The following is a 25,024-nucleotide window of genomic DNA, read 5'->3' as shown; positions in this document are numbered from 1 at the left end:
CCGTACACCAGCAAGCACAATGCCGAGCCGTACATCAGCAAGCACAATGCCGAGCCGTACATCAGCAAGCACAATGCCGAGCCGTACATCAGCAAGCACAATGCCGAGCCGTACATCACCAAGCACAATGCCGAGCCGTACATCACCAAGCACAATGCCGAGCCGTACATCACCAAGCACAATGCCGAGCCGTACATCACCAAGCACAATGCCGAGCCGTACCTCACCAAGCACAATGCCGAGTGTCGGAGTGATGTAAAGCCTCCACCACTGTTCAGTGACGGATCACACTTCTCTGTCTGGTGTGTCATGGACGAGTCTGGGTTTGGTGATTCCAGGAGAACGTTACCCCCGGACAGGATTGCCAATCTGACTTTTTATATTTTTATGAAAAATTCACAGACATAGTACATTTTTTTTACAGACACATTGGAAAACTGTAATAAATCATTCTGATAAGTGATACATGTCTGCGGCCCATAATTCTGATGTGGAGACATTATCTTCTTTCACTGTAAAATGATCATTACAGTCAAAATCTGTATATGTTTCTATACCTTCAAAACAATCACAGAAACCTAAAAAAAATTTAGGGCAAAAAAGCCCCCAATTTTAAGGACTGTGCTGGAATTTCTGAACGGTTGGCAACTCAGCCACCTGACGGCATTGTGCCCACTGTCCAGTTTGGGGGAGGAGGATAATGCTATGGGCTTCTTTGTCAGGGGTCGTCCTCAGACCCTTCGTCCCAGTGAAGGGAAATCTTAATTCTTCAGCACAAAACGTTATGGACAGTTGTAGCTTCCATCTTTGTGGGAACCGTTTGGGGAAGGTCCTGTTCTGACCCCCATGATTGTGCCCGGTGCACAAGGTCCATGAAGACATCGTTGGGGGGGCTTTGGTGATCTCTACGGTTGGTCATGTTCCTCCACCAATCTCGGCACCATCCTACTCCAATAATGGAGATTATGAGCCCGGCCTCTCCTCATCATCAGTGTCACCTCACAAATGCTCTTCTGGATGAAGGGGCCTCCAACCCGGGGGCCAAACTGAGGCTGTTTGTAGCCACGTTCATTGTTTTGGTTGCTAATCATGAGATTCTGTGCAGAGTCGAAATCTGCCGGATCCAGATAATCCGGGGATGGGGATTTTGGGGTGATATATTCTACGGCCCCTCGGACAAGTGGCCAACGTGACTCTGCCGAAGTCCAGCCCTGGTGGGATAGAAACACCCAGTGATATATTAGTAGCTAGAGGTGATAATACAACAACCCCCCCCCCCTCCGTCTATACATGTATTATATACGTATTCTGATCCTATATGTTGTCCTTCATCTTTAGGGTTGGATTGCGGACATTGGCGGTGTAGCTGCTTCCTCCAGTGGGAACAACATCAAATGTGGACACAAGCGCATCGTGTACAACACAGACAGCGCAGGTACGTGACTATCGGTGCTGCGCTTTATGGCTGCCAATGGACCTCCATAGTACATCTGTATGGAGAGACTATGGGGGTATCACTAAAGGAAAAGCAGTATTACAACTAGCGCTGGGGTACGTGTACAGTTCATCCGGCTTTATATAGCATATCGAGTCTTGGGCATTGTAACATAGGGAGCATTTAAGGGAGGACCCCAATTATAGGTGGGGCATGTCAATCAGATATGATCGGGGGGTCTATCAACTGGGACCTCTGTGGATGTAGAGAATATATAGGGACTTGCACTAAAAGAAAAGTGTAAATGTCCAGTCATTCTACAGGAGGGGAAGGAGGTGAGCTGTGACATCACCTATTGTGAATGGTGAATCCTGAGTTACCTACTGTATATAAAGGCATTATCATTCATTGTACAGGAGGGGAGGAGGTGAGCTGTGGCATGACTTATTGTGAAAGGTGAATCCTGTGTTATATGCTATATATAGAGGAGTTATCAGTTATTTTACAGGAGGGGGAGGAAGTGAGCTGTGACATTGCCTATTGTGAATAGTGGATCCTGTGTTATCAGTTATTGTACAGGAGGGGGAGGAAGTCAGCTGTGACATCGCATATTGTGAATGGTGGATTCTTTGTTACCTACTGTATATAAAGGCATTATCATTTATTGTACAGGAGGGGGAGGAGGGGAACTGTGATATCACCTATTGTAAATGGTGCATCCTGTGTTATCTCCTGTAAATAGAAGTGTTATCAGTCATTGTACAGGAGGGGGAGGAGCTGAGCTGTAGCATGACTTATTGGAATGGGGGGTCCTGTGTTATCTGCTGTATATAGAGGTATTATCAGTCATTGTACAGGAGCGGGAGGAGGTGAGCTGTGATATCACCTATTGTGAATGGTGGATCCTGTGTTATTTACTGTATATAGAGGTGTTATCTGTCATTGTACAGGAGGGTAGGAGGTGAGCTGTGACACTGCATATTGGGAATGATGGATCCTGTTATCTCCTGTATATACAGGTGTTATCAGTCATTCCATAGGAGGAGGAGGTGAGCTGTGATATCACCTATTATGATTGGTGGATTCTGTGTTATCTACTGTATATAGAGGTGTTATCAGTCAGTGTAATCATGTTTTTGATGATAAGACTCCTGAAAAGTCTACTATATGGAACAGGAAGTGTGAGTCTAGTATTGGGCCTAGTAGCCATTGTGAAAATTCTAAGGTCTCAGTGTTTTGGGTTTTTTTTTATTTATAAAGTGATATAGAAAATGAACATAAATAATATGTAAAAAATACTAACAACATTAAAAAAACTAATTTAAACCAGAAGTTCTTTTCTGATCATACCTTCCTACTCTGTCCGCTGATGTCATTGGGCTTGCTGGTTCTGGACGTCCCTGCTGCCATGCCGTGGTAGTAGTCTGTACTTTTAGTGGATATCTTTGATTGTTTGTGTTTATGATCTGAAATTCACGGACTGAGTGGGAATCTCGATATCTGGACCAGCCCCGGGTCTAGTGATCCGAACTACACAGTCTCATATACACCTATGGGGCTGTTGAGTTCTGGTCAGGAGACCCACGACTGGTTCCGAGCTAGCGGACTGTTAATGTTGGACATGGGAAACCTACCGAACTGTGATATGTGTTTTTGCATGTAATTGTTGTGATTTATTTCCAGGAGTGCTGGGGGTCACCTCCCTACAAGTGGGACAAGGAGAGAAGAGGACGTTCTCCCGTCTGCACTGTCATTCAGGTGGGTGCTAGGTAGGGGTGAAATTAAGGTCTGTGCTCCAAAGCCTTGCATGGGACCCCCTTATTTACCATTATAGAGTTACAGGACACCTGACATAAGGTTCATGCTGCCCGAACCATGGGTGTTGTAGCAGTCAGGTATGTGTTATCCTAAAATAGTGCTGGGTTTCAAAGAAACTGTAGATTTGAGCATGCTCCATACCAAGCAGATGATGACTGTGTTACACAGATGGCATCTGCCTGGAACAGCATTGACTGGAGTTAGCTCCGATCGCAGCTGTTTAATCGTTTAGATGCCACTGTCAATCACTGACTGTAGCATTTAAAGAGGTTTGCGTGCTCAGCCATTCTTTTTCCCATCCGTGATGCAATTGTTGGATGCTGATGGGTCGCCTCGGCAGTCGGGGGGCTCCTTTATTTCCCCCTAATTGCAATCTGTCAAGCCGTACCTAACGTTGATTTTTATAGCAAAATATCAATTGCACCATATATTGCAATACAATAATAATGATCAGACAATCGCAGGCTTAAATCCCCGAAGAGAACTAAAATATTAAAATATTAAGAAAACACTTAAATTGTAACTAAATATAAATATTAAAAAATATCTAAAAGCTTAAATCCATCTGCTCTTTTCCCCATAAAAAATGGAAAAAATAAAGATATATGGTAAAGCAGAGTCCTTAGAGCTCCGATCTATTAAAGCAAACAATTATTTAATTTGTAAGTTTAAATTTGAGTCGGGAAGGAATTTTTTTTTTCCTGTAATGTCGCACTTACGTCTGCCCCATGGGGTTTTTTGCTTTCCTCTGGATCAACATGCTAGGGTAGGTCATGGGTTGAACTCGATGAATATAAGTGTAAACACCATGAACCTATGAAATGCTGAAAAAAAGAAAAATTAAAAATGCCAGAATTGGCATTTTTTTGGTGCTGCATTTTAAAAAAAAAAAAAAAAAAGCAAAACTAAAAATCCTTATAGAAAGTGAACAAAAGTTTTCATGGCATTAGTAAAAACTCCGGCTCAACACGAAAAAAAAAAGCAAACCCAAACAGTCAACCAGAAAAATAGACAAAGAAAAACATATTTTTTTTTTCTCGACATTCTGAACATTATTTTTTTAATCACACGTGTGTATATCTATCTATAGATATAATTGCCTTATTCTGTCTGTCTGTCTGTCTGTCTGTCTTGCTCCAAAATCGTGTCCTTACAGTGACAACCGTCGGATTGGCTGCTGGGCTCGGCCTGGCCCCGCCCCCCCCACGGAATGGCCGCTTGGCTCGGCCTGGCCCCGCCCCCTGCATGGATTAACCGTTTGGCCAGGCCCGCCCGCCGCACGCGATGCCCGCTAAGCCACGCCCCCGCACGCGATGCCCGCTAAGCCACGCCCCCGCACGCGATGCCCGCTAAGCCACGCCCCCGCACGCGATGCCCGCTAAGCCACGCCCCCGCACGCGATGCCCGCTAAGCCACGCCCCCGCACGCGATGCCCGCTAAGCCACGCCCCCGCACGTGATGCCCGCTAAGCCACGCCCCCGCACGTGATGCCTGCTAAGCCACGCCCCCGCACGCGATGCCCGCTAGGCCACGCCCCCACACGCGATGCTCGCTAGGCCACGCCCCCCGCACGCGATGCCCGCTAGGCCACGCCCCCGCACGCGATGCTCGCTAGGCCACGCCCCCACATGCGATTTTTTTTTTGCTAGGCCACGCCCCCGCATGCGGTTTTTTTGCTAGGCCACGTCCTCCCGCACGCGATGCCCGCTAGGCCACGTCCCCCCCGCACGCGATGCCCGCTAGGCCACGTCCCCCCCGCACGCGATGCCCGCTAGGCCACGTCCCCCGCACGCGATGCCCGCTAGGCCACGTCCCCCCGCACGCGATGCCCGCTAGGCCACGTCCCCCCGCACGCGATGCCCGCTAGGCCACGTCCCCCCCCACACGTGATGCCGCTAGGCCACGCCCCCCACACGTGATGCCCGCTAGGCCACGCCCCGCACGCGATGCCCATTAGGCCACGCCCCCTCACACGATGCCCATTCAGAATGGGGGGATGAAACACGATGGGGGGTGTGCAGCATGGGGGATGGAGCACGATGGGGGGTGCAGCATGGGGGTTGGACCACGATGGGGGGTGCCCAGAATGGGGGGATGAACCACGATGGGGGGTGTGCAGCATGGGGGATGGAGCACGATGGGGGGTGCAGCCATGATAGGGGTGCGCAGCATGGGGGATGAAGCATGATAGGGGTGCGCAGCATGGGGGATGGAGCACGATGGGGGTGCAGCATGGGGGGTGGACCACGATGGGGGGTGCACACCTCCCCCCTCCCCCCCCAAAACACACACACACCGCCACACACGCACCACACAACACACCACACACACACTGGGAACCACAAACACTGCCCTACACAGACACCCACACACAGACAACGCCGCACACACACAACACCCAACACACAAACACCGCGGCACACACAAAAATACGCACTTACCGCGCAACACACACACTGCACAAAACACACATCCCCCCAAAACACACGCACCCCACAGCCACACCCACACAAACCGCGCAACACACACATCACCACACACACACAACGCTACAGACACACAGCGCTCCACAAACAACGCAACACACACAACGCAACACACAAACAACACCGCTCTCACCACCCCCCCCCCCCCCCCCCGCACACCCAGACAACACCCAGAACATTTACAGCCCCTACACAAACTTTGGCAACTACACACAACATCTATGTATATATATATATATATATATATATATATATATATATATATATAACAAAAATCATACATAAACTACACAATACGTAAATTCTAGAATACCCGATGCGTAGAATCGGGCCACCTTCTAGTGTGTGTGTGTATATATATATATATATATATATATATATATATATATATATATATATATATATATATATATATATATATATATATTGTATCCGGCAGTTTTTAGTTGTGGTTGTGCTATGTAATTTATTGCAGACATACTCCATCATGTCTCCTTCTTACCTTTTTTTCTGTTTCTCCTGCAGACGTGGTGACAGATTTTGCTTTTTCCCCGTTTGATGACGATCTCTTGGCCACCGGATCTGATGACCAGTCTGTGAGTGATGACACCATGGTTTTAGGGAAATGTCTTTTCTGATGCAGAAGCCACAATGTCTCTTTTCCGTGCAGGTTTCATAGAGGTTGTCTCAATTTTCCTCTCCCACTTTGGACATTCTTCATTTTTATAATTTAGTTTTTCCAACCCGTTCATTTTTTATTTTTCAATCTACATAGCCATTCCAGTTCTTTTTTTTTTTTTTTTTTTTATAATATGGCAAGTAGTAATTTTGAATGATGGCATTTGTTTTATTATATCATATACTAAAAGCAATGAAAAAATTCCACATGGGATGAAAAGGTGACAAACGTCCATTGCACCATTGTTTTGTTATATACACTGATGTTTTATTTATATATATATATATATATATATATATATATATATATATATATATATATATATATATATATATATATATATATATATATATATATATATATATATATATATATATATAAATATAATATACATTTAATATGTACACAAACACATATGTGTATACATATATGTATATGTCGTTATTTATGCTGCCACCGTATAAGACAAATGATCTGGTACCACGTCTTTCCAGGTCAAAGATGCCAAAGTATAATGTTTTTGGGGGTTTTTTTTTGTTCTTTAATCTATAAAAAAAGAAAAAAATTGGGTTGTGGTCTAATTTTCTAAAATCAGTAACAGTTTTTTGTTTGTTTGCTTTTTACCAAAGTATAGGTTTTTTATTTATATATATATATATTTTATGGGCTTTTTTTTTTTCTTTTCTTGTTCTTTAATCTGTAAAAATGTGGTTTGTGGCACCATTTTCTGAGATTAGTATATTTTTTTTTTATTAACCAAACTATCATTTTTTTTATTTATTTTTGTTCTTTAATCTGTAAAAAAAATAAAAAAGTTGGCTTCCATGTTTTGAGATCAGCAACTTTTTTTTTCTCCCATTAATGTAGATATCCGAGGGTTTGTATTATTTTTACCTAAAAAAAAAAAATGCAGTTTTGGCATTTAATGTTTCTCTTTTCAGAGAATACTGTAGGGTTTCATTACTTTGAGACTTTTCCAGATACAGCAATTCTTATATTCATGTATTATTATTATTATTTTTTTTTTTTAAGGATGGTCAGATTCAAATGTGTAAATTATTATTATTATTATTATTATTATTATTATTATTATTATACAGTGCCTTGCAAAAGTATTTGGCCCCCTTGAATTTTTCAACCTTTTCCCACATTTCAGGCTTCAAACATAAAGATAAAAATGTAATGTTATGGTGAAGAATCAACAACAAGTGACACAATTGTGAAGGTGAAGGAAATTTATTGCTTATTTAAACTTTTGTAAGAAATAATAAACTGAAAACTGGGGCGTGCAATATTATTCATCCCCTTTACTTTCAGTGCAGCAAACTCACTCCAGAAGTTCATTGAGGATCTCTGAATGATCCAATGTTGTCCTAAATGACTGATGATGATATATATAAGGCTAAGTTCACATTTCCGCTAAAATGTATCAGTCACAATCCGCTGCTCTTGTAAACAACGGAATCCGTTTAGCGGATTCCGTTGCTCCCATAGACTTGTATGAGCAGCGGATTGTGACTGATGATGCTGCGTTGCACCCTCCGCCCGACTGATCAGTCGTGGAACGACTGACCGCCGGGCGGGAGGAACGCAGCATGTAACGTTTTTTGAGCAGCGCGATCCGTCGGATTTCGCTGCGCATGCTCTCTGGCTCCCTGCACACGTAACCAGCTTTGGTTGGTTACCCGATATTTACCCTGGTTACGGTGCAAGGAGCCAGCGCTAAGCAGTGTAGGCCCGTAACCAAGGTAAATATCGGGTGCTTTGCTGTTACCCGATATTTAGTCTGGTTAAGTGTGCAGGGAGCCGACACTTCCCCGCTCGGCCCCGCACTCCGCACATGTATGTACACACACACACACACACCTGTCCCCAGCCATGCAGACAAGCACTGCCACTGACACCCTCGTCTGGCCCCGCCCCCCGCTCGGCTCCGCCCCCTCCCGCACTCCGCATGTACACACACACACACACACATACACTCACCTGTCCCCAGCCATGCAGACCGCAGCACTGCCACTGACATCCTCAGCGCCTGGCCCCGCCCCCGCTTGGCTCCGCCCCCTCCCGCATTCAGCATGTGTGTATACACACACACACACTCACACACACTCCACCTGTCCTGCAGTCCCTGCGGCACTGATGTCCTCAGTGCCACGGCCCCGCTCGGCTCCCCTCCCGCCCCGAACTCCGCCCCCCGCACACAACGGAATCCGACAAAGAATTCTGTTCTTTGTCATCCGTTGTACAGCGTTGTACAGCGCATCAGTCACATGCGTCAAGCGACGCATGTGACTGATACAAAACAACGGAAATGTGAACTTAGCCTTAGCCCCCTGTGTGTAATCAAGTCTCCGTATAAATGCACCTGCTCTGTGATAGTCTCAGTGTTCTGTGTTCTGTGTAAGGCTAAGTTCACACTTCCGTTGTTTTGCATCAGTCACAATCAGTCGCTTTGAGGAATTACGGTATCCTGCAAAATATTTTACAGGAATCCTGTTTTTCCCCATAGACTTCTATTAGTGACGGATTGCGACTGATGATGCTGCGTTGCATCCGCTGGGTCGCGGTCAGTCGTTTTTTAACTGACCGCCGGGCGGGAGCAACGCAGCCTGTAACGTTTTTTGAGCAGCGCGATCCGTAGGATTTTGCTGTGCATGCTCTCTGGCTCCCTGTCCCCGTAACCAGGATAAACATCAGGTAACCAAGCAATGCGCTTTGGTTAGTTACCCGATATTTACAGTGGTTACGTGTGCAGGGAGCCCGCGCTAAGCTGTGTAAGCTGGTATCCAAGATAAATATCGGGTAACCAAGCAAAAAGTGCTTTGCTTTTACCCGATATTTACCCTGGATACAGTGTGCAAGGAGGCCGACACTTCACCACTCGGCTCCGCCCCCTCCCGCACTTCGCATGTGTACACTCACACTCACACACACTCACACACACACACTCTCACACACACACACTCACACACACACTCACTTGTCCCCAGCCCTGCAGTCCCCGCGACACTGACGTCCTCAGCTCCACGGCCCCGCTCGGCTCCGCCCCCTCGCGCTCCGCCCCCTCCCACACTCCGCATGTAGACACACACACACACACACACACTCACTCACCTACCTGTCCCCAGCCATGCAGACCGCGGCACTGACGTCCTCAACTCCGCCCCCCGAACTCCGCCCCCCGCACACAACGGAGTCCGACAATGAAATTCTTTCCTTTGTCATCCGTTGTACAAAGCATCAGTCACGTGCATCAAGCAACGCATGTGACTGATGCAAAACAACAGAAATGTTAACTTAGCCTAAAGCACAGATAGCATCATGAAGACCAAGGAACACAATAGGCAGGTCTGTGATACTGTTGTGGAGAAGTTTAAAGCCGGATTTGGTTACAAAAAGATTTCCACAACTTTAAACATCCCAAGGAGCACTGTGCAAGCGATCATATTGAAATGGAAGGAGCATCATACCACTGCAAATCTACCAAGACCCGGCCGTCCATCCAATCTTTCATCTCAAACCAGGAGAACACTGATCAGAGATGCAGCCAAGAGGCCCATGATCACTCTGGATGATCTGCAGAGATCTACAGCTGAGGTGGGAGAGTCTGTCCATAGGACAACAGTCAGTCGTACACTGCACAAATCTGGCCTTAATGGAAGAGTGGCAAGAAGAAAGCCATTTCTCAAAGATATCCATAAAAAGTGTTGTTTAAAGTTTGCCACAAGCCACCTGGGAGACACCGAACATGTGGAAGAAGGTGCTCTGCTCAGATGAAACCAAAATCAAACTCTTTGGGCACAATGCCAAATTATATGTTTGGCGTAAAAGCAACACAGCTCATCACCCTGAACACACCATCCCCACTGTCAAACATGGTGGTGGCAGCATCATGGTTTGGGTCTGCTTTTCTTCAGCAGGGATAGGGAAGATGGTTAAAATTGATGGGAAGATGGAGCCAAATACAGGACCATACTTGAAAAAAACCTGTTGGAGTCTGGAAAAGACCTGAGGCTGGGACGGAGATTTGTCTTCCAACAAGACAATGATCCCAAACATAAAGCAAAATCTACAATGGAATGGTTCACAAATAAACGTATCCAGGTGTTAGAATGGCCAAGTCACAGTCCAGACCTGAACCCAATCGAGAATCTGTGGAAAGAGCTGAAAACTGCTGTTCACAAACGCCTCCATCCAACCTCACTCAGCTCCAGCTGTTTACAAAGGAAGAATGGGCGAGAATTTCAGCCTCTCGATGTGCAAAACTGATAGAGACATACCCCAAGAGACTGCAGCTGTAATCGCAGCAAAAGGGGGCGCTACAAAGTATTAACTTACAGGGGATGAATAATATTGCACGCCCCAATTTTCAGTTATTTATTTTTTAAAAAAGTTTAAAATAAGCAATAAATATCGTTCAACTTCACAATTGTGTCCCACTTGTTGTTGATTCTTCACCAGAACATTAACATTTGTATCTTTATGTTTGAAGCCTGAAATGTGGGAAGGGTTGAAAAATTCAAAGGGGCTGAATACATATATACAGTTAGGTCCAGAAATATTTGGACAGTGACACAAGTTTTGTTATTTTAGCTGTTTACAAAACCATGTTCAGAAATACAATTATATATATAATATGGGCTGAAAGTGCACACTCCCAGCTGCAATATGAGAGTTTTCACATCCAAATCGGAGAAAGGGTTTAGGAATCATTGCTCTGTAATGCATAGCCTCCTCTTTTTCAAGGGACCAAAAGTAATTGGACAAGGGACTCTAAGGGCTGCAATTAACTCTGAAGGCGTCTCCCTCGTTAACCTGTAATCAATGAAGTAGTTAAAAGGTCTGGGGTTGATTACAGGTGTGTGGTTTTGCATTTGGAAGCTGTTGCTGTGACCAGACAACATGCGGTCTAAGGAACTCTCAATTGAGGTGAAGCAGAACATCCTGAGGCTGAAAAAAAAGAAAAAATCCATCAGAGAGATAGCAGACATGCTTGGAGTAGCAAAATCAACAGTCGGGTACATTCTGAGAAAAAAGGAATTGACTGGTGAGCTTGGGAACTCAAAAAGGCCTGGGCGTCCACGGATGACAACAGTGGTGGATGATCGCCGCATACTTTCTTTGGTGAAGAAGAACCCGTTCACAACATCAACTGAAGTCCAGAACACTCTCAGTGAAGTAGGTGTATCTGTCTCTTAAGTCAACAGTAAAGAGAAGACTCCATGAAAGTAAATACAAAGGGTTCACATCTAGATGCAAACCATTCATCAATTCCAAAAATAGACAGGCCAGAGTTAAATTTGCTGAAAAACCCCTCATGAAGCCAGCTCAGTTCTGGAAAAGTATTCTATGGACAGATGAGACCAAGATCAACCTGTACCAGAATGATGGGAAGAAAAAAGTTTGGAGAAGAAAGGGAACGGCACATGATCCAAGGCACACCACATCCTCTGTAAAACATGGTGGAGGCAACGTGATGGCATGGGCATGCATGGCTTTCAATGGCACTGGGTCACTTGTGTTTATTGATGACATAACAGCAGACAAGAGTAGCCGGATGAATTCTGAAGTGTACCGGGATATACTTTCAGCCCAGATTCAGCCAAATGCCGCAAAGTTGATCGGACGGCGCTTCATAGTACAGATGGACAATGACCCCAAGCATACAGCCAAAGCTACCCAGGAGTTCATGAGTGCAAAAAAGTGGAACATTCTGCAATGGCCAAGTCAATCACCAGATCTTAACCCAATTGAGCATGCATTTCACTTGCTCAAATCCAGACTTAAGACGGAAAGACCCACAAACAAGCAAGACCTGAAGGCTGCGGCTGTAAAGGCCTGGCAAAGCATTAAGAAGGAGGAAACCCAGCGTTTGGTGATGTCCATGGGTTCCAGACTTAAGGCAGTGATTGCCTCCAAAGGATTCGCAACAAAATATTGAAAATAAAAATATTTTGTTTGGGTTTGGTTTATTTGTCCAATTACTTTTGACCTCCTAAAATGTGGAGTGTTTGTAAAGAAATGTGTACAATTCCTACAATTTTTATCAGATATTTTTGTTCAAACCTTCAAATTAAACGTTACAATCTGCACTTGAATTCTGTTGTAGAGGTTTCATTTCAAATCCAATGTGGTGGCATGCAGAGCCCAACTCGCGAAAATTGTGTCACTGTCCAAAGATTTCTGGACCTAACTGTATATATATATATATATTATATTATATTATATTTATTTATTTATTTTCGACTGCGCCATTTAAAGGTAACCTGTGGGGCAGTTCATGCTGCCCAAACCACGGGCCACATAAGTTCCAGCCTTTATATTTTAAAGCTGCGCTGCAAGTGATTGACAGGTCTATTTCGATGTACCTGCGAGGGAGACATCTGTGAAGTAGCAGCTTCCCTTTCAATTGTGTTGCTAGTGATTGATAGCAGCATTTAAATGGTTAAGCAGCAGCTGTGTTTTCTTTTTAGGTGAAATTGTGGCGCATGTCTGAGGCGGGTGATGTGGGCGACTCTGTGGCGTCTCTGACCGTGAAGGGTGGCCATGTGAAAGCTCTGCAGTTCCACCCGTCAGCCGACGCCCTGCTCCTCTCCGCGGCTGGAAAATCCGCACAAGTCTGGGATCTTTCCAGGAACACTGCCCTCGCAGGTGAGAGCCGGTACAGCTCCAGAAAAGTACAGGGTCAACAAAATATTTTTAACTCCTAAATGACCAGGTTATGGCCTTAATCACCAGTAGTGATGAGCGGGCATTACTATGCTCGGGTGCTTGGTACTTGTAACTAGTGATGAGTGGGCACTACCATGCTCGGGTGCTTTGTACTTGTAACTAGTGATGAGCGGGCACTACCCACATAGCCCTCCATACAGAATGTGGGGCCCATTATTCTGTATGGAGGACTATGTGGGGCCCATTATTCTGTATGGAGGACTATGTGGGGCCCATTATTCTGTATGGAGGACTATGTGGGGCCCATTATTCTGTATGGAGGGCTATGTGGGGCCCATTATTCTGTCTGGAGGGCTATGTGGGGCCCATTATTCTGTATGGAGGACTATGTGGGGCCCATTATTCTGTATGGAGGGCTATGTGGGGCCCATTATTCTGTCTGGAGGGCTATGTGGGGCCCATTATTCTGTCTGGAGGGCTATGTGGGGCCCATTATTCTGTATAGAGGGCTATGTGGGGCCCATTATTCTGTCTGGAGGGCTATGTGGGGCCCATTATTCTGTATGGTGGACTATGTGGGGCCCATTATTCTGTATGGAGGGCTATGTGGGCCCCATTATTCTGTATGGAGGGCTATGTGGGGCCCATTATTCTGTATGGAGGACTATGTGGGGCCCATTATTCTGTATGGAGGACTATGTGGGGCCATTATTCTGTATGGAGGGCTATGTGGGGCTCATTATTCTGTATGGAGGACTATGTGGGGCCCATTATTCTGTATGGAGGGCTATGTGGGGCCATTATTCTGTATGGAGGGCTATGTGGGGCCATTATTCTGTATGGAGGGCTATGTGGGCCCCATTATTCTGTATGGAGGGCTATGTGGGGCCCATTATTCTGTATGGAGGACTGTGGGGCCCATTATTCTGTATGGAGGGCTATGTGGGGCCCATTATTCTGTATGGAGGGCTATGTGGGGCCCATTATTCTGTATGGAAAACTGTGGGGCCCATTATTCTGTATGGAGGACTATGTGGGGCCATTATTCTGTCTGGAGGGCTATGTGGGGCCCATTATTCTGTATGGAGGGCTATGTGGGGCCCATTATTCTGTATGGAGGGCTATGTGGGGCCCATTATTCTGTATGGAGGGCTATGTGGGGCCCATTATTCTGTATGGAGGGCTATGTGTGGCCCATTATTCTGTATGGAGGGCTATGTGTGGCCCATTATTCTGTATGGAGGACTATGTGGGGCCCATTATTCTGTATGGAGGGCTATGTGGGTCCATTATTCTGTATAGAGGGCTATGTGGGTCCATTATTCTGTATAGAGGGCTATGTAGGGCCCATTATTCTGTATGGAGGGCTATGTGGGCCCATTATTCTGTATGGAGGGCTATGTGGAGCCCATTATTCTGTATGGAGGGCTATGTGGGGCCCATTATTCTGTATGGAGGGCTATGTGGGGCCCATTATTCTGTATGGAGGACTATGTTTGGCCCATTATTCTGTATAGAGGGCTATGTAGGGCCCATTATTCTGTATGGAGGGCTATGTGGGCCCATTATTCTGTATAGAGGGCTATGTGGAGCCCATTATTCTGTATGGAGGACTATGCGGGCCCATTATTCTGTATGGAGGGCTATGTGTGGCCCATTATTCTGTATGGAGGGCTATGTAGGGCCCATTATTCTGTATGGAGGGCTATGTGGGCCCATTATTCTGTATGGAGGGTTATGTGGAGCCCATTATTCTGTATGGAGGGCTATGTGGGGCCCATTATTCTGTATGGAGGACTATGTGGGGCCCATTATTCTGTATGGAGGGCTATGTGGAGCCCATTATTCTGTATGGAGGGCTATGCGGGCCCCATTATTCTGTATAGAGGGCTATGTGAGGCCCACAACTTTGTCCAGGTTGTTTTTTTGTGTCTGTTTGCTTGACTTTGATATCCCTGCCCTAGACGTGTGTGTGTGTGTGTGGGCCGGATTAAGGTTGGTGGGGGCCCCTGGGCAGAAAATCTGGTGGGGGCCCCATAACGTTAACATTTTTAGTCATAACAGTAGAGTGCGAATGTAGCATTTAGATATAAATCCAATGAGCTTGGATCTTATCCTGTTCTGCCACATTCAGATTTACAGCACTACAATACAGATACAGTCCAGGATCACTCACAGCCGTCACTTATACTCAGAAAGTAAAGTTACTCACATTTTTTTATTGATCCCAAATGTTAAGACAGCCAAGGAATAGTAAAAATACAGAAAGGGAAAGTTCTCACTGGCAGCAATGGTTGCTGAAAATCACAATGTGCTCTCTATTGTATTGTCTCCGGAGTAGTACATAGCAGCTGATGTCTGTGCACGGTATGCCATACACTGTATCAGAGGTGGATCTAGGTTTTCCTGTCCATGGAGTAGGAGTTCAGTTTGGCGCCCCCTTCTATACACGGCTTATGCGGTTTGAGTAGTTGTCATGTGACCGCTCATACGCCATTTTCACACGTGCCGATGAGCTGCTCTTCCTAATTCTCTCGATGTTCAGTGAAATACTACAGCCCATAAAGAGAAGCAGGAAGAGAAGCTAATTGTGATTCAAAGTATTAAAATGACCTGCAAGTGGTCATGTGATCACTTCTGGAATTAGCAAGCAGAGCTAAATCCTTACATTGAGTATATTACAGGTTGTTGGATTGGGCATGCTACGGGGCTTACTTTTATTATTAAAGGGGTTGTCCAGGTCGACAAGGGAAATTTGTAGTTATCCTATATGACTGCAGACTTCTGAATTCTCACAGCTTGCGGACTGCACACTGTCATGATTTTCCCGTGCCATGAGCAAGTAGTCATGGCACTGCAAGTATGCGATTTGCTTACTTCCGGCCACATTCAAATTAGGACGTCTGCAGCCTCACTCAATAGTTACATGCCCTCAAGCTCTCACTGCTGGCATCGGAGAGTCCTGACAGTGTGCAGTGTGCACACTGAGGATTCAGAAGTCTGCAGTCACATAGAAACTTTCATCACAAACCTGGACAACACCTTTAATGCTACTAACATAATGTAGAAACCCTTGCGGTCATGTAATTTTACAAATTATGGCTTGCTACGTGTGTACAGGATCAGAATCAGTGAAATGTACATAAATACACTGTGTGCAGAATTATTAGGCAAATGAGTATTTTGCTCCCATGATACTTTTTATACATGTCGTCCTACTCCAAGCTGTATAGGCTGAGAGCCAACTACCAATTAAGTAAATCAGGCGATGTGCATCTCTGTAATGAGGAGGGGTGCGGTGTAATGACATCAACACCCTATATAAGGTGTGTTTAATTATTAGGCAACTTCTATTCCTTTGGTAAAATGGGTCAGAAGAGAGATGTGACGGGCTCTGAAAAGTCCATATTGTGCGATGTCTTGCAGAGGGATGCAGCAGTCTTGAAATTGCCAAACTTTTGAAGCGTGATCACCGAACAATCAAGCGTTTCATGGCAAATAGCCAACAGGGTCGCAAGAAGCAAAATAGGCACAAAATAACTCCCTATGAATTGAGGAAAATCAAGCGTGAAGATGCCAAGATGCCATTTGCCACCAGTTTGGCCATATTTCAGAGCTGCAACGTTACTGGAGTATCAAAAAGCACAAGGTGTGCCGTACTCAGGGACATGGCCAAGGTAAGGAAGGCTGAAAAACCACCACCTCTGACCAAGAAACAAAAGATAAAACGTCAAGACTGGGCCAAGAAATATCTTAAGACTGATTTAGCAAAGGTTTTATGGACTGATGAAATGAGAGTGACTCTTGATGGGCAGATGGATGGGCCAGAGGCTGGATCAGTAAAGGGCAGAGAGCTCCACTCAGACTCAGACGCCAGCAAGGTGGAGGTGGGGTACTGGTATGGGCTGGTATCATCAAAGATCAACTTGTAGGACCTTTCGTGTTGAGGATGGAGTGAAGCTCAACTCCCAGACCTACTGCCAGCTTCTGGAAGACAACTTCTTCACGCAGTGGTACAGGAAGAAGTCGGTATCGTTCAAGAAAAACATTATTTTCATGCGGGACAATGCTCCATCACATGCATCCAACTACTCCACAGCGTGGCTGGCCAGTAAAGGTCTAAAAGATGAAAAATAATTACATGACCCCCTTGTTCACCTGATCTGAGCCCCATAGAGAACCTGTGGTCCCTCATAAAATGTGAGCTCTACAGGGAGGGAAAACAGTCCACCTCTCAGAACAGTGTCTGGAGGCTGTGGTGGCTGCTGCACACAATGTTGAGCGTAAACAGATCAAGCAATGACAGAATCTATGGATGGTCGGCTGCTGAGTGTCATCATAAAGAAAGGGGGTGATATTGGGCACTCATTTTTGGGGGTTTTGTTTTTGCATGTCAGAAATGTTTATTTCTAAATTTTGTGCAGTTATATTGGTTTACCTGGTGACAATAAACAAGTGAGATGGGAATAGATTTGGTTTTTATTAAGTTGCCTAATAATTCTGCACAGTAATAGTTACCTGCACAAACAGATATCCTCCTAAGATAGCCAAATCTAAAAAAAAACCACTCCAACTTCCAAAAATATTAAGCTTTGACATTCATGAGTCTTTTGGGTTGATTGAGAACTGTTGATCAATAATAAAAAAAATCCTCTAAAATACAAGTTGCCTAATAATCCTGCACACAGTGTACAGCACCAGAACCAAAAGCAATACCAAAATACATCACTAGCACCCAGTGGCGTAACTAGAGTTTGATGGGCCCCGATGCAAAGTTCAGATCTGGGCCCCCCTCCACATACACCGACACTTGGGGTACAGGATAATGACACTGACACTTGGCTCTTACCCTCAGCACCCAGATTTCCCATGATCTGAAATCCCTCTATCAGCACCCAGCTTTCCTATGTTCTGATATCCATCTTGTCCTCGGCACCCAGCTTTCCTATGTTCTGATATCCATCTTGTCCTCGGCACCCAGCTTCCCCATGCTTTGCTATACATCTTTCCCTCAGCACTCAGCTTTCCTATATCAGAGCATGAGAAAGCTGGGTGCTGAGAGATGTATAGCAGAGCATGGGAAAGCTGGGTGCTGAGGGAAAGAGCCTTTTTCCCCTCAGCACAAAACGTTCCCATCCCCTGATTGTATCTTTGTCCCCCCTCGTATATAGTTCTCCAAACACAATAATGGCCCCCACATAGCCTTCCATATAGTGTAAAGGGTCCCACATAACCCTTCATATATTAGAATGCAGCTCCATAGTCCTCCATGTATTATAATGCATTTCCCATAGTTCTCCATGTATTATAATTCACCCCATAGTACATAATATATAATACTGCCCCACATAGTCCTCCATATATTATACTGCACCCCCATAGTTCTCCATATAGTATAATGCACCCCCATAATCCTCCATGTATAATATGCACCCAGCCCTCCATGTATAATAATGCAGCCAGCCTCCCCAGTCCCTTCAATTATTATAATTAATTTCTCATAGTTCTCCATATATTATACTACACCACATAGTCCTCCATATATAATATGCACCCAGCCCTCCATGTATAATAATGCAGCCAGCCTCCCCAGTCCTCCATGTATAATAATGCAGCCAGCCTCTCCAGGCCTCCATGTATAATAATGCAGCCAGCCTCTCCATGCCTCTATGTATAATAATGCAGCCAGCCTCCCCAGGCCTCCATGTATAATAATGCAGCCAGCCTCCCCAGGCCTCCATGTATAATAATGCAGCCAGCCTCCCTAGGCCACCAAGTATAATAATGCAGCCAGTCTCCCCAGGCCAACAAGTATAATAATGCAGCCAGCCTCCCCAGGCCTCCATGTATAATAATGCAGCCTGCCTCCATGTATAATATAGCAGCAAGCCTCCATGTATAATAATGCAGCCTCTCCAGGCCTCCATGTATAATAATGCAGCCTCTCCAGTCCTCCATGTATAATAATGCAGCCTCTCCAGGCCTCCATTTATAATAATGCAGCCTCTCCAGACCTCCATGTATAATAATGCAGCCTCCAAAGGCCTCCATGTATAATAATGCAGCCTCCCAAGGCCTCCATGTATAATAATGCAGCCTCCCCAGGCCTCCATGTATAATAATGCAGCCTCCCCAGGCCTGCATGTATAATAATGCAGCCTCCATGTAAAATAATGCAGCCTCCCCAAGCCTCTGACCACCGTGTACCCTCTCTCTTCACGTCTCCTCGTTCCCCCGCCGCTGCTCGTCCTCGCCGCTACTCTGTCCTCGCCGCTGTTCGTTCCCCTGCCGCTGCTCGTCCTCCCCGCTGCTCTGTCCTCGCCGCTCTCCTCGTTCCCCCGCCGCCGCTCGTCCTCCCCGCTGCTCGTTCTCCCGGTGTTGCGGTTGGCGTCCTCCCATCCTGCACTCTGTGCATTTAGCACAACAGTCGCACGGGAGTGACGTCACGGCGCAGGTACAGGGTTAGAATGATGATGCATAGCGCGGCAGCGCTATGCTTCATCATTACTGTGCGCGGTGCTGGGGGAGCCGCTGCAGCCGCTGACACCAGGCAGGGGGCTCCGGTTCTGCGGCTGACACCAGGCAGGGGGTCCCGATGCCGCGGCTGACACCAGGCAGGGGGGCCCGGTGTCGGCGGCGGCACCGGTTCAAATAGCAGCCGCGTGGTCTGCGGCAGAACAGCGCAGCTCCTCTCTCACTGACAGGAGCTGGCTGCTGATCTGCCTGGCGGGCGCCGGGCCCCTAACCTCCCGGGCCCGGTCATAATGACGACCGCGGTAGTTACGCCCCTGCTAGCACCCTCATCAGTAAACGAATATATCACCAGAACCACCAATACATGACTACAGTACCAAATTTACTACAACAATATATTGTAATGTCACATCCCCATATACATTTGTATCACATGAATTAACAACTCCCAGTATGTCCTTAACAATTGTAAGAAGATGCTGGGAGTTATCAGTATTTATGAAGCATTGAGTATCACAAACATACATTTACATCCAGGTACCTTGTAGGTGACATCTTCTCTGATCGGAGTCATCTTATTCTTTCTTCTCCATCTTGTCCAGACGTCATGATGACTTTTCACATCCACAGCTCCTCTCTGCAGACTTCCCGGGCCTTCTGCAGCACATCTCAACATTATGCCCTTATAAATAAATAGCAGAATGATTATAATGCTCCTAAATATAAATATATGACCTACGCTGTGCGCCTGAATAAATAATTGCCACTCACTGTGCTCCCTGCATAAAATGACCCACACAATGTCCCTCTTATGGTACATGGCCTCTTCTTTCAGTTCTGGGCCCCCTCGTCACACCGTCCTGTACATTGTGTCCCCACTATACTTCCAAATGTCTATACTGTGCCCCCTCCTCACACACCCCCTCCTGAGCTGTACCCTCACAATGTCCCCATGCTATCCCCTCTCTATACTGCCCTCACCCTCAGTATCAAAATCACTATAGTGCAACTCAATCTTACATTCCCCCTCCTCAGCATACTGTGCCCTCCATACTGTGCCCTCACACTGCCCACCATGCTGCCCCTTCTCTATACTGCCGATCTCCTTCACTATCCAGTCACTATACCGCACCACAGTCTCACATTCCCCCTCCTCAGCATACTGTGCCCTCCATACTGTGCCCTCACACTGGCCACCATGCCGCCCCTCCTCTATACTGCTTATCCCCCCCCCACTACCCACTCTCTATACTATGCCCCTCACACTTTTCTCCACCAATACTCTCAACTTACAATATTCTCCCACCATACTGCTGCCTCACTTTTTAATGGTGCCCCCCTGATTACTGTGCAGGGGCAAATATGATGCATGCCCCCCAAAGGTACGCCCCTGTACAGTGTACAGGAGAATACATGACTGGTACACAATATACTGTGATACAGACACCAGATGCTATACAATATACACATTATTATATACCATCTGATGTGTGTACACAGTATATCACACTACTCTGTACGCTGGATGTGGTATACCATGTGCACAGATATACAATGCCCTGCACTGATCACACCTGGGCCTACAGGACAGGACGTCACATATTCTATATGTAATATGGGCCATATAGTGTAATGTGTGCTGCAGGCTCAGATGTGATCAGTGCAGGATTCTGTGTAGTGATGTTTGTGCTGGAGATCAGTGTGAGTTATTGCAGGGGAGGGATGAGGCTGCAGCCGATGACCCGGCACTGACAGCCCGACCTGATCTGCAGCAGAGCACACTCCTGCAATATCTCACACTGATCCCGGGCAGAGTGGCCGCTGACACTATGGAACCGGTCTGGTGTTATCAGCGGCGTCTGCTCCCTCCTCACTGCAGTCTCCTGCCCGGCCGGCACCATGATTAATGACCTCATACTTACCGGGATCCACTGAGACCTCCGGTCCTCCCACAAGCTCCTCTACGGCAGGAAGAAACAGCAGCGCAGTGACGTCATCCTGGCAGACGCAGCCCACACAGCGTGCAGTGGGCGTGTCTGCAGCACAGTGATTGCCGGGATTGAAATACCTTAAAGGTACAGTGCGGTCTTGAACCACTGCGGCATTAATAAAATGGCGGACACACAGATGGTGGTGGGGGCCCCCTCAGAGGCTCTTGTGGTGGGGGCCCCTGGGCTGAAGCCCCGTCTGCCCCGCCTATAATCCGGCCCTGTGTGTGTGTGTGTGTGTGTGTGTGTGTGTGTGTGTGTGTGTGTATGTATCTTGACTCTTTTGAGGAGGTAGTAGAGAGAAGAACTCTGAAAAAGTGTATGGCGATTATGAATAATAATGCACATCCATTATATGAGCTATTCATGAGATAGAAGAGACCTTCAGTAACTGGCTAATTCTTCTGAGGTATAAGAAGGAAAAATATAGGATATCATTTGTGCCAACTGCTATGGGAATGTACAACAATAACATTAGTGTTAAATCATCAAGGTGAATGTTTCCTTCTTTATTTCTTCAACTTCTCAGTTCACCCGCTGCGTATGACCTGATCTAATGTATAATGTTCTTCTGTCAACTCTACTGTCTTGTCAATTAAGTAATTCATGTTATTATTTAAGTTGTGCTGCTGTGATACACTTTATTGATCCCGTGGGAAATTATGGTATCGTATCGTATATGTATATAACATTATATATGTATGTGTGTGTATATACAGTTAGGTCCAGAAATCTTTGGACAGTGACACAATTTTCGCGAGTTGGGCTCTGCATGCCACCACATTGGATTTGAAATGAAACCTCTACAACAGAATTCAAGTGCAGATTGTAACGTTTACTTTGAAGGTTTGAACAAAAATATCTGATAGAAATTGTAGGAATTGTCACATTTCTTTACAAACACTCCACATTTTAGGAGGTCAAAAGTAATTGGACAAATAAACGAAACCCCAAAAAAAATTTTTATTTTCAATATTTTGTTGCGAATCCTTTGGAGGCAATCACTGCCTTAAGTCTGGAACCCATGGACATCACCAAACGCTGGGTTTCCTCCTTCTTAATGCTTTGCCAGGCCTTTACAGCCGCAGCCTTCAGGTCTTGCTTGTTTGTGGGTCTTTCCGTCTTAAGTCTGGATTTGAGCAAGTGAAATGCATGCTCAATTGGGTTAAGATCTGGTGATTGACTTGGCCATTGCAGAATGTTCCACTTTTTTGCACTCATGAACTCCTGGGTAGCTTTGGCTGTATGCTTTGGGTCATTGTCCATCTGTACTATGAAGCGCCGTCCGATCAACTTTGCGGCATTTGGCTGAATCTGGGCTGAAAGTATATCCCGGTACACTTCAGAATTCATCCGGCTACTCTTGTCTGCTGTTATGTCATCAATAAACACAAGTGACCCAGTGCCATTGAAAGCCATGCATGCCCATGCCATCATGTTGCCTCCACCATGTTTTACAGAGGATGTGGTGTGCCTTGGATCATGTGCCGTTCCCTTTCTTCTCCAAACTTTTTTCTTCCCATCATTCTGATACAGGTTGATCTTTGTCTCATCTGTCCATAGAATACTTTTCCAGAACTGAGCTGGCTTCATGAGGGGTTTTTCAGCAAATTTAACTCTGGCCTGTCTATTTTTGGAATTGATGAATGGTTTGCATCTAGATGTGAACCCTTTGTATTTACTTTCATGGAGTCTTCTCTTTACTGTTGACTTAGAGACAGATACACCTACTTCACTGAGAGTGTTCTGGACTTCAGTTGATGTTGTGAACAGATTCTTCTTCACCAAAGAAAGTATGCGGCAATCATCCACCACTGTTGTCATCCGTGGACGCCCAGGCCTTTTTGAGTTCCCAAGCTTACCAGTCAATTCCTTTTTTCTCAGAATGTACCCGACTGTTGATTTTGCTACTCCAAGCATGTCTGCTATCTCTCTGATGGATTTTTTCTTTTTTTTCAGCCTCAGGATGTTCTGCTTCACCTCAATTTAGAGTTCCTTAGACCGCATGTTGTCTGGTCACAGCAACAGCTTCCAAATGCAAAACCACACACCTGTAATCAACCCCAGACCTTTTAACTACTTAATTGATTACAGGTTAACGAGGGAAACGCCTTCAGAGTTAATTGCAGCCCTTAGAGTCCTTTGTCCAATTACTTTTGGTCCCTTGAAAAAGAGGAGGCTATGCATTACAGAGCTATGATTCCTAAACCCTTTCTCCAATTTGGATGTGAAAACTCTCATATTGCAGCTGGGAGTGTGCACTTTCAGCCATATTATATATAGAATTGTATTTCTGAACATGTTTTTGTAAACAGCTAAAATAACAAAACTTGTGTCACTGTTGAAATATTTCTGGACCTAACTGTACCATAATATAAGGTACTTGGTTAACACTATTTTGATCAAAAATATTTCTGGACCTAACTGTATATGTATGTGTGTATATATATATATATATATATATATATATATATATATATATATGTGTGTGTGTGTGTGTGTGTGTGTGTGTGTGTGTGTGTGTGTGTGTGTGTGTGTGTGTGTGTATATATATATATATATATATATATATATATATATATATATATATATATATATATATATATATATATATATATATAGTATGTGTGTACATATATGTGTGTATGTAGGTATATATATATATATATATATATATATATATATATATATATATAGAGAGAGAGAGAGAGATAGAGATATATATGTGTGTATATACGGTGTGTGTGTGTGTATATATATTACATACACCCGCATCTGCACAGTGGAACCCCCAGACTCCTTTTTTTGTCATCGTCAACCCTAGTAATCCAATTCGAGAAGGAGGACCCCCTTAATTGAGAACAACTGCGGGATCAATATCTGGGTTCAGGGGCTTCTCCGATCTCACCCGTTCGAGCAGGACCCCGGCCGTCATTAGACAGTCTAGCACCTGTGTTAGGGCAGCATAGGACGCCTGGCCAAGGATTATTCTTCCAGTGCTGTAAGATACACAACACTATAGAATAAGGACATTAAAGGGGTATTATTGGCTGAATATACATTTCTGCAGTCACTTTGTAACTTTATTTCCTGCAGCCTTTGTTCTAATCCATAGAACACTTAAAACTATTTTGCCCGTGAGTTGCAATTTATGGACAAAAGTGGGGTAAAAACAAATAAAACAATCTTCATTGTGAGACCCTTACTCTTTACCATCTTGGAACACTTTTTTTTTTCTCCATGGCGTCTTTAAACTTAGACTTTAGAAATGTGTATTTCTAGCTGCTCCGTTATTAGTATTGGTGCTTTTGGGTTTCACTTGGAAACCTCTTTTTTTTTTTTTTTTTATTTAATTCTTAGAATTTGCTTGGTTTCTCCAGACGCTCATGTTTCCTCCACATTCCTGTAACATACTGGTTTGCTATGAGCCTGGTCTATGGCGAGACCACTGCTTATTTCACCGTGGCTG

At 45.3% G+C, this 25,024-nt stretch overlaps 1 protein-coding gene and 1 long non-coding RNA gene across 3 annotated transcripts in view; one reads left to right on the top strand and one right to left on the bottom strand.

Moving 5' to 3' along the window:
• The window catches only part of PAM16 (presequence translocase associated motor 16), a 187,299-nt gene that overhangs the window by 6,000 nt on the left and 156,275 nt on the right, over positions 1-25,024 (top strand). For both annotated transcript variants that reach the window (XM_075318224.1, XM_075318221.1), the window contains exons 2-5: positions 1,339-1,435; positions 3,119-3,193; positions 6,265-6,335; positions 12,895-13,072. In XM_075318224.1, the coding sequence (XP_075174339.1) occupies positions 1,339-1,435; positions 3,119-3,193; positions 6,265-6,335; positions 12,895-13,072 (421 nt within the window). The remainder of the gene's footprint in view (positions 1-1,338; positions 1,436-3,118; positions 3,194-6,264; positions 6,336-12,894; positions 13,073-25,024) is intronic.
• On the bottom strand, positions 7,197-21,540 carry LOC142245490 (uncharacterized). The gene is made up of 3 exons (XR_012724776.1): positions 21,490-21,540; positions 20,109-20,249; positions 7,197-7,312 (listed from the first exon to the last, which is right to left on the bottom strand). It is a non-coding gene; the product is annotated as an uncharacterized LOC142245490 (long non-coding RNA).

This window comes from Anomaloglossus baeobatrachus, chromosome 7 (genome assembly GCF_048569485.1).
Source record: "Anomaloglossus baeobatrachus isolate aAnoBae1 chromosome 7, aAnoBae1.hap1, whole genome shotgun sequence".
Classification (NCBI taxonomy): domain Eukaryota; kingdom Metazoa; phylum Chordata; class Amphibia; order Anura; family Aromobatidae; genus Anomaloglossus; species Anomaloglossus baeobatrachus.
Note: the sequence above shows the minus strand (reverse complement) of the source record. Positions and strands in the feature narration are given on the sequence as shown.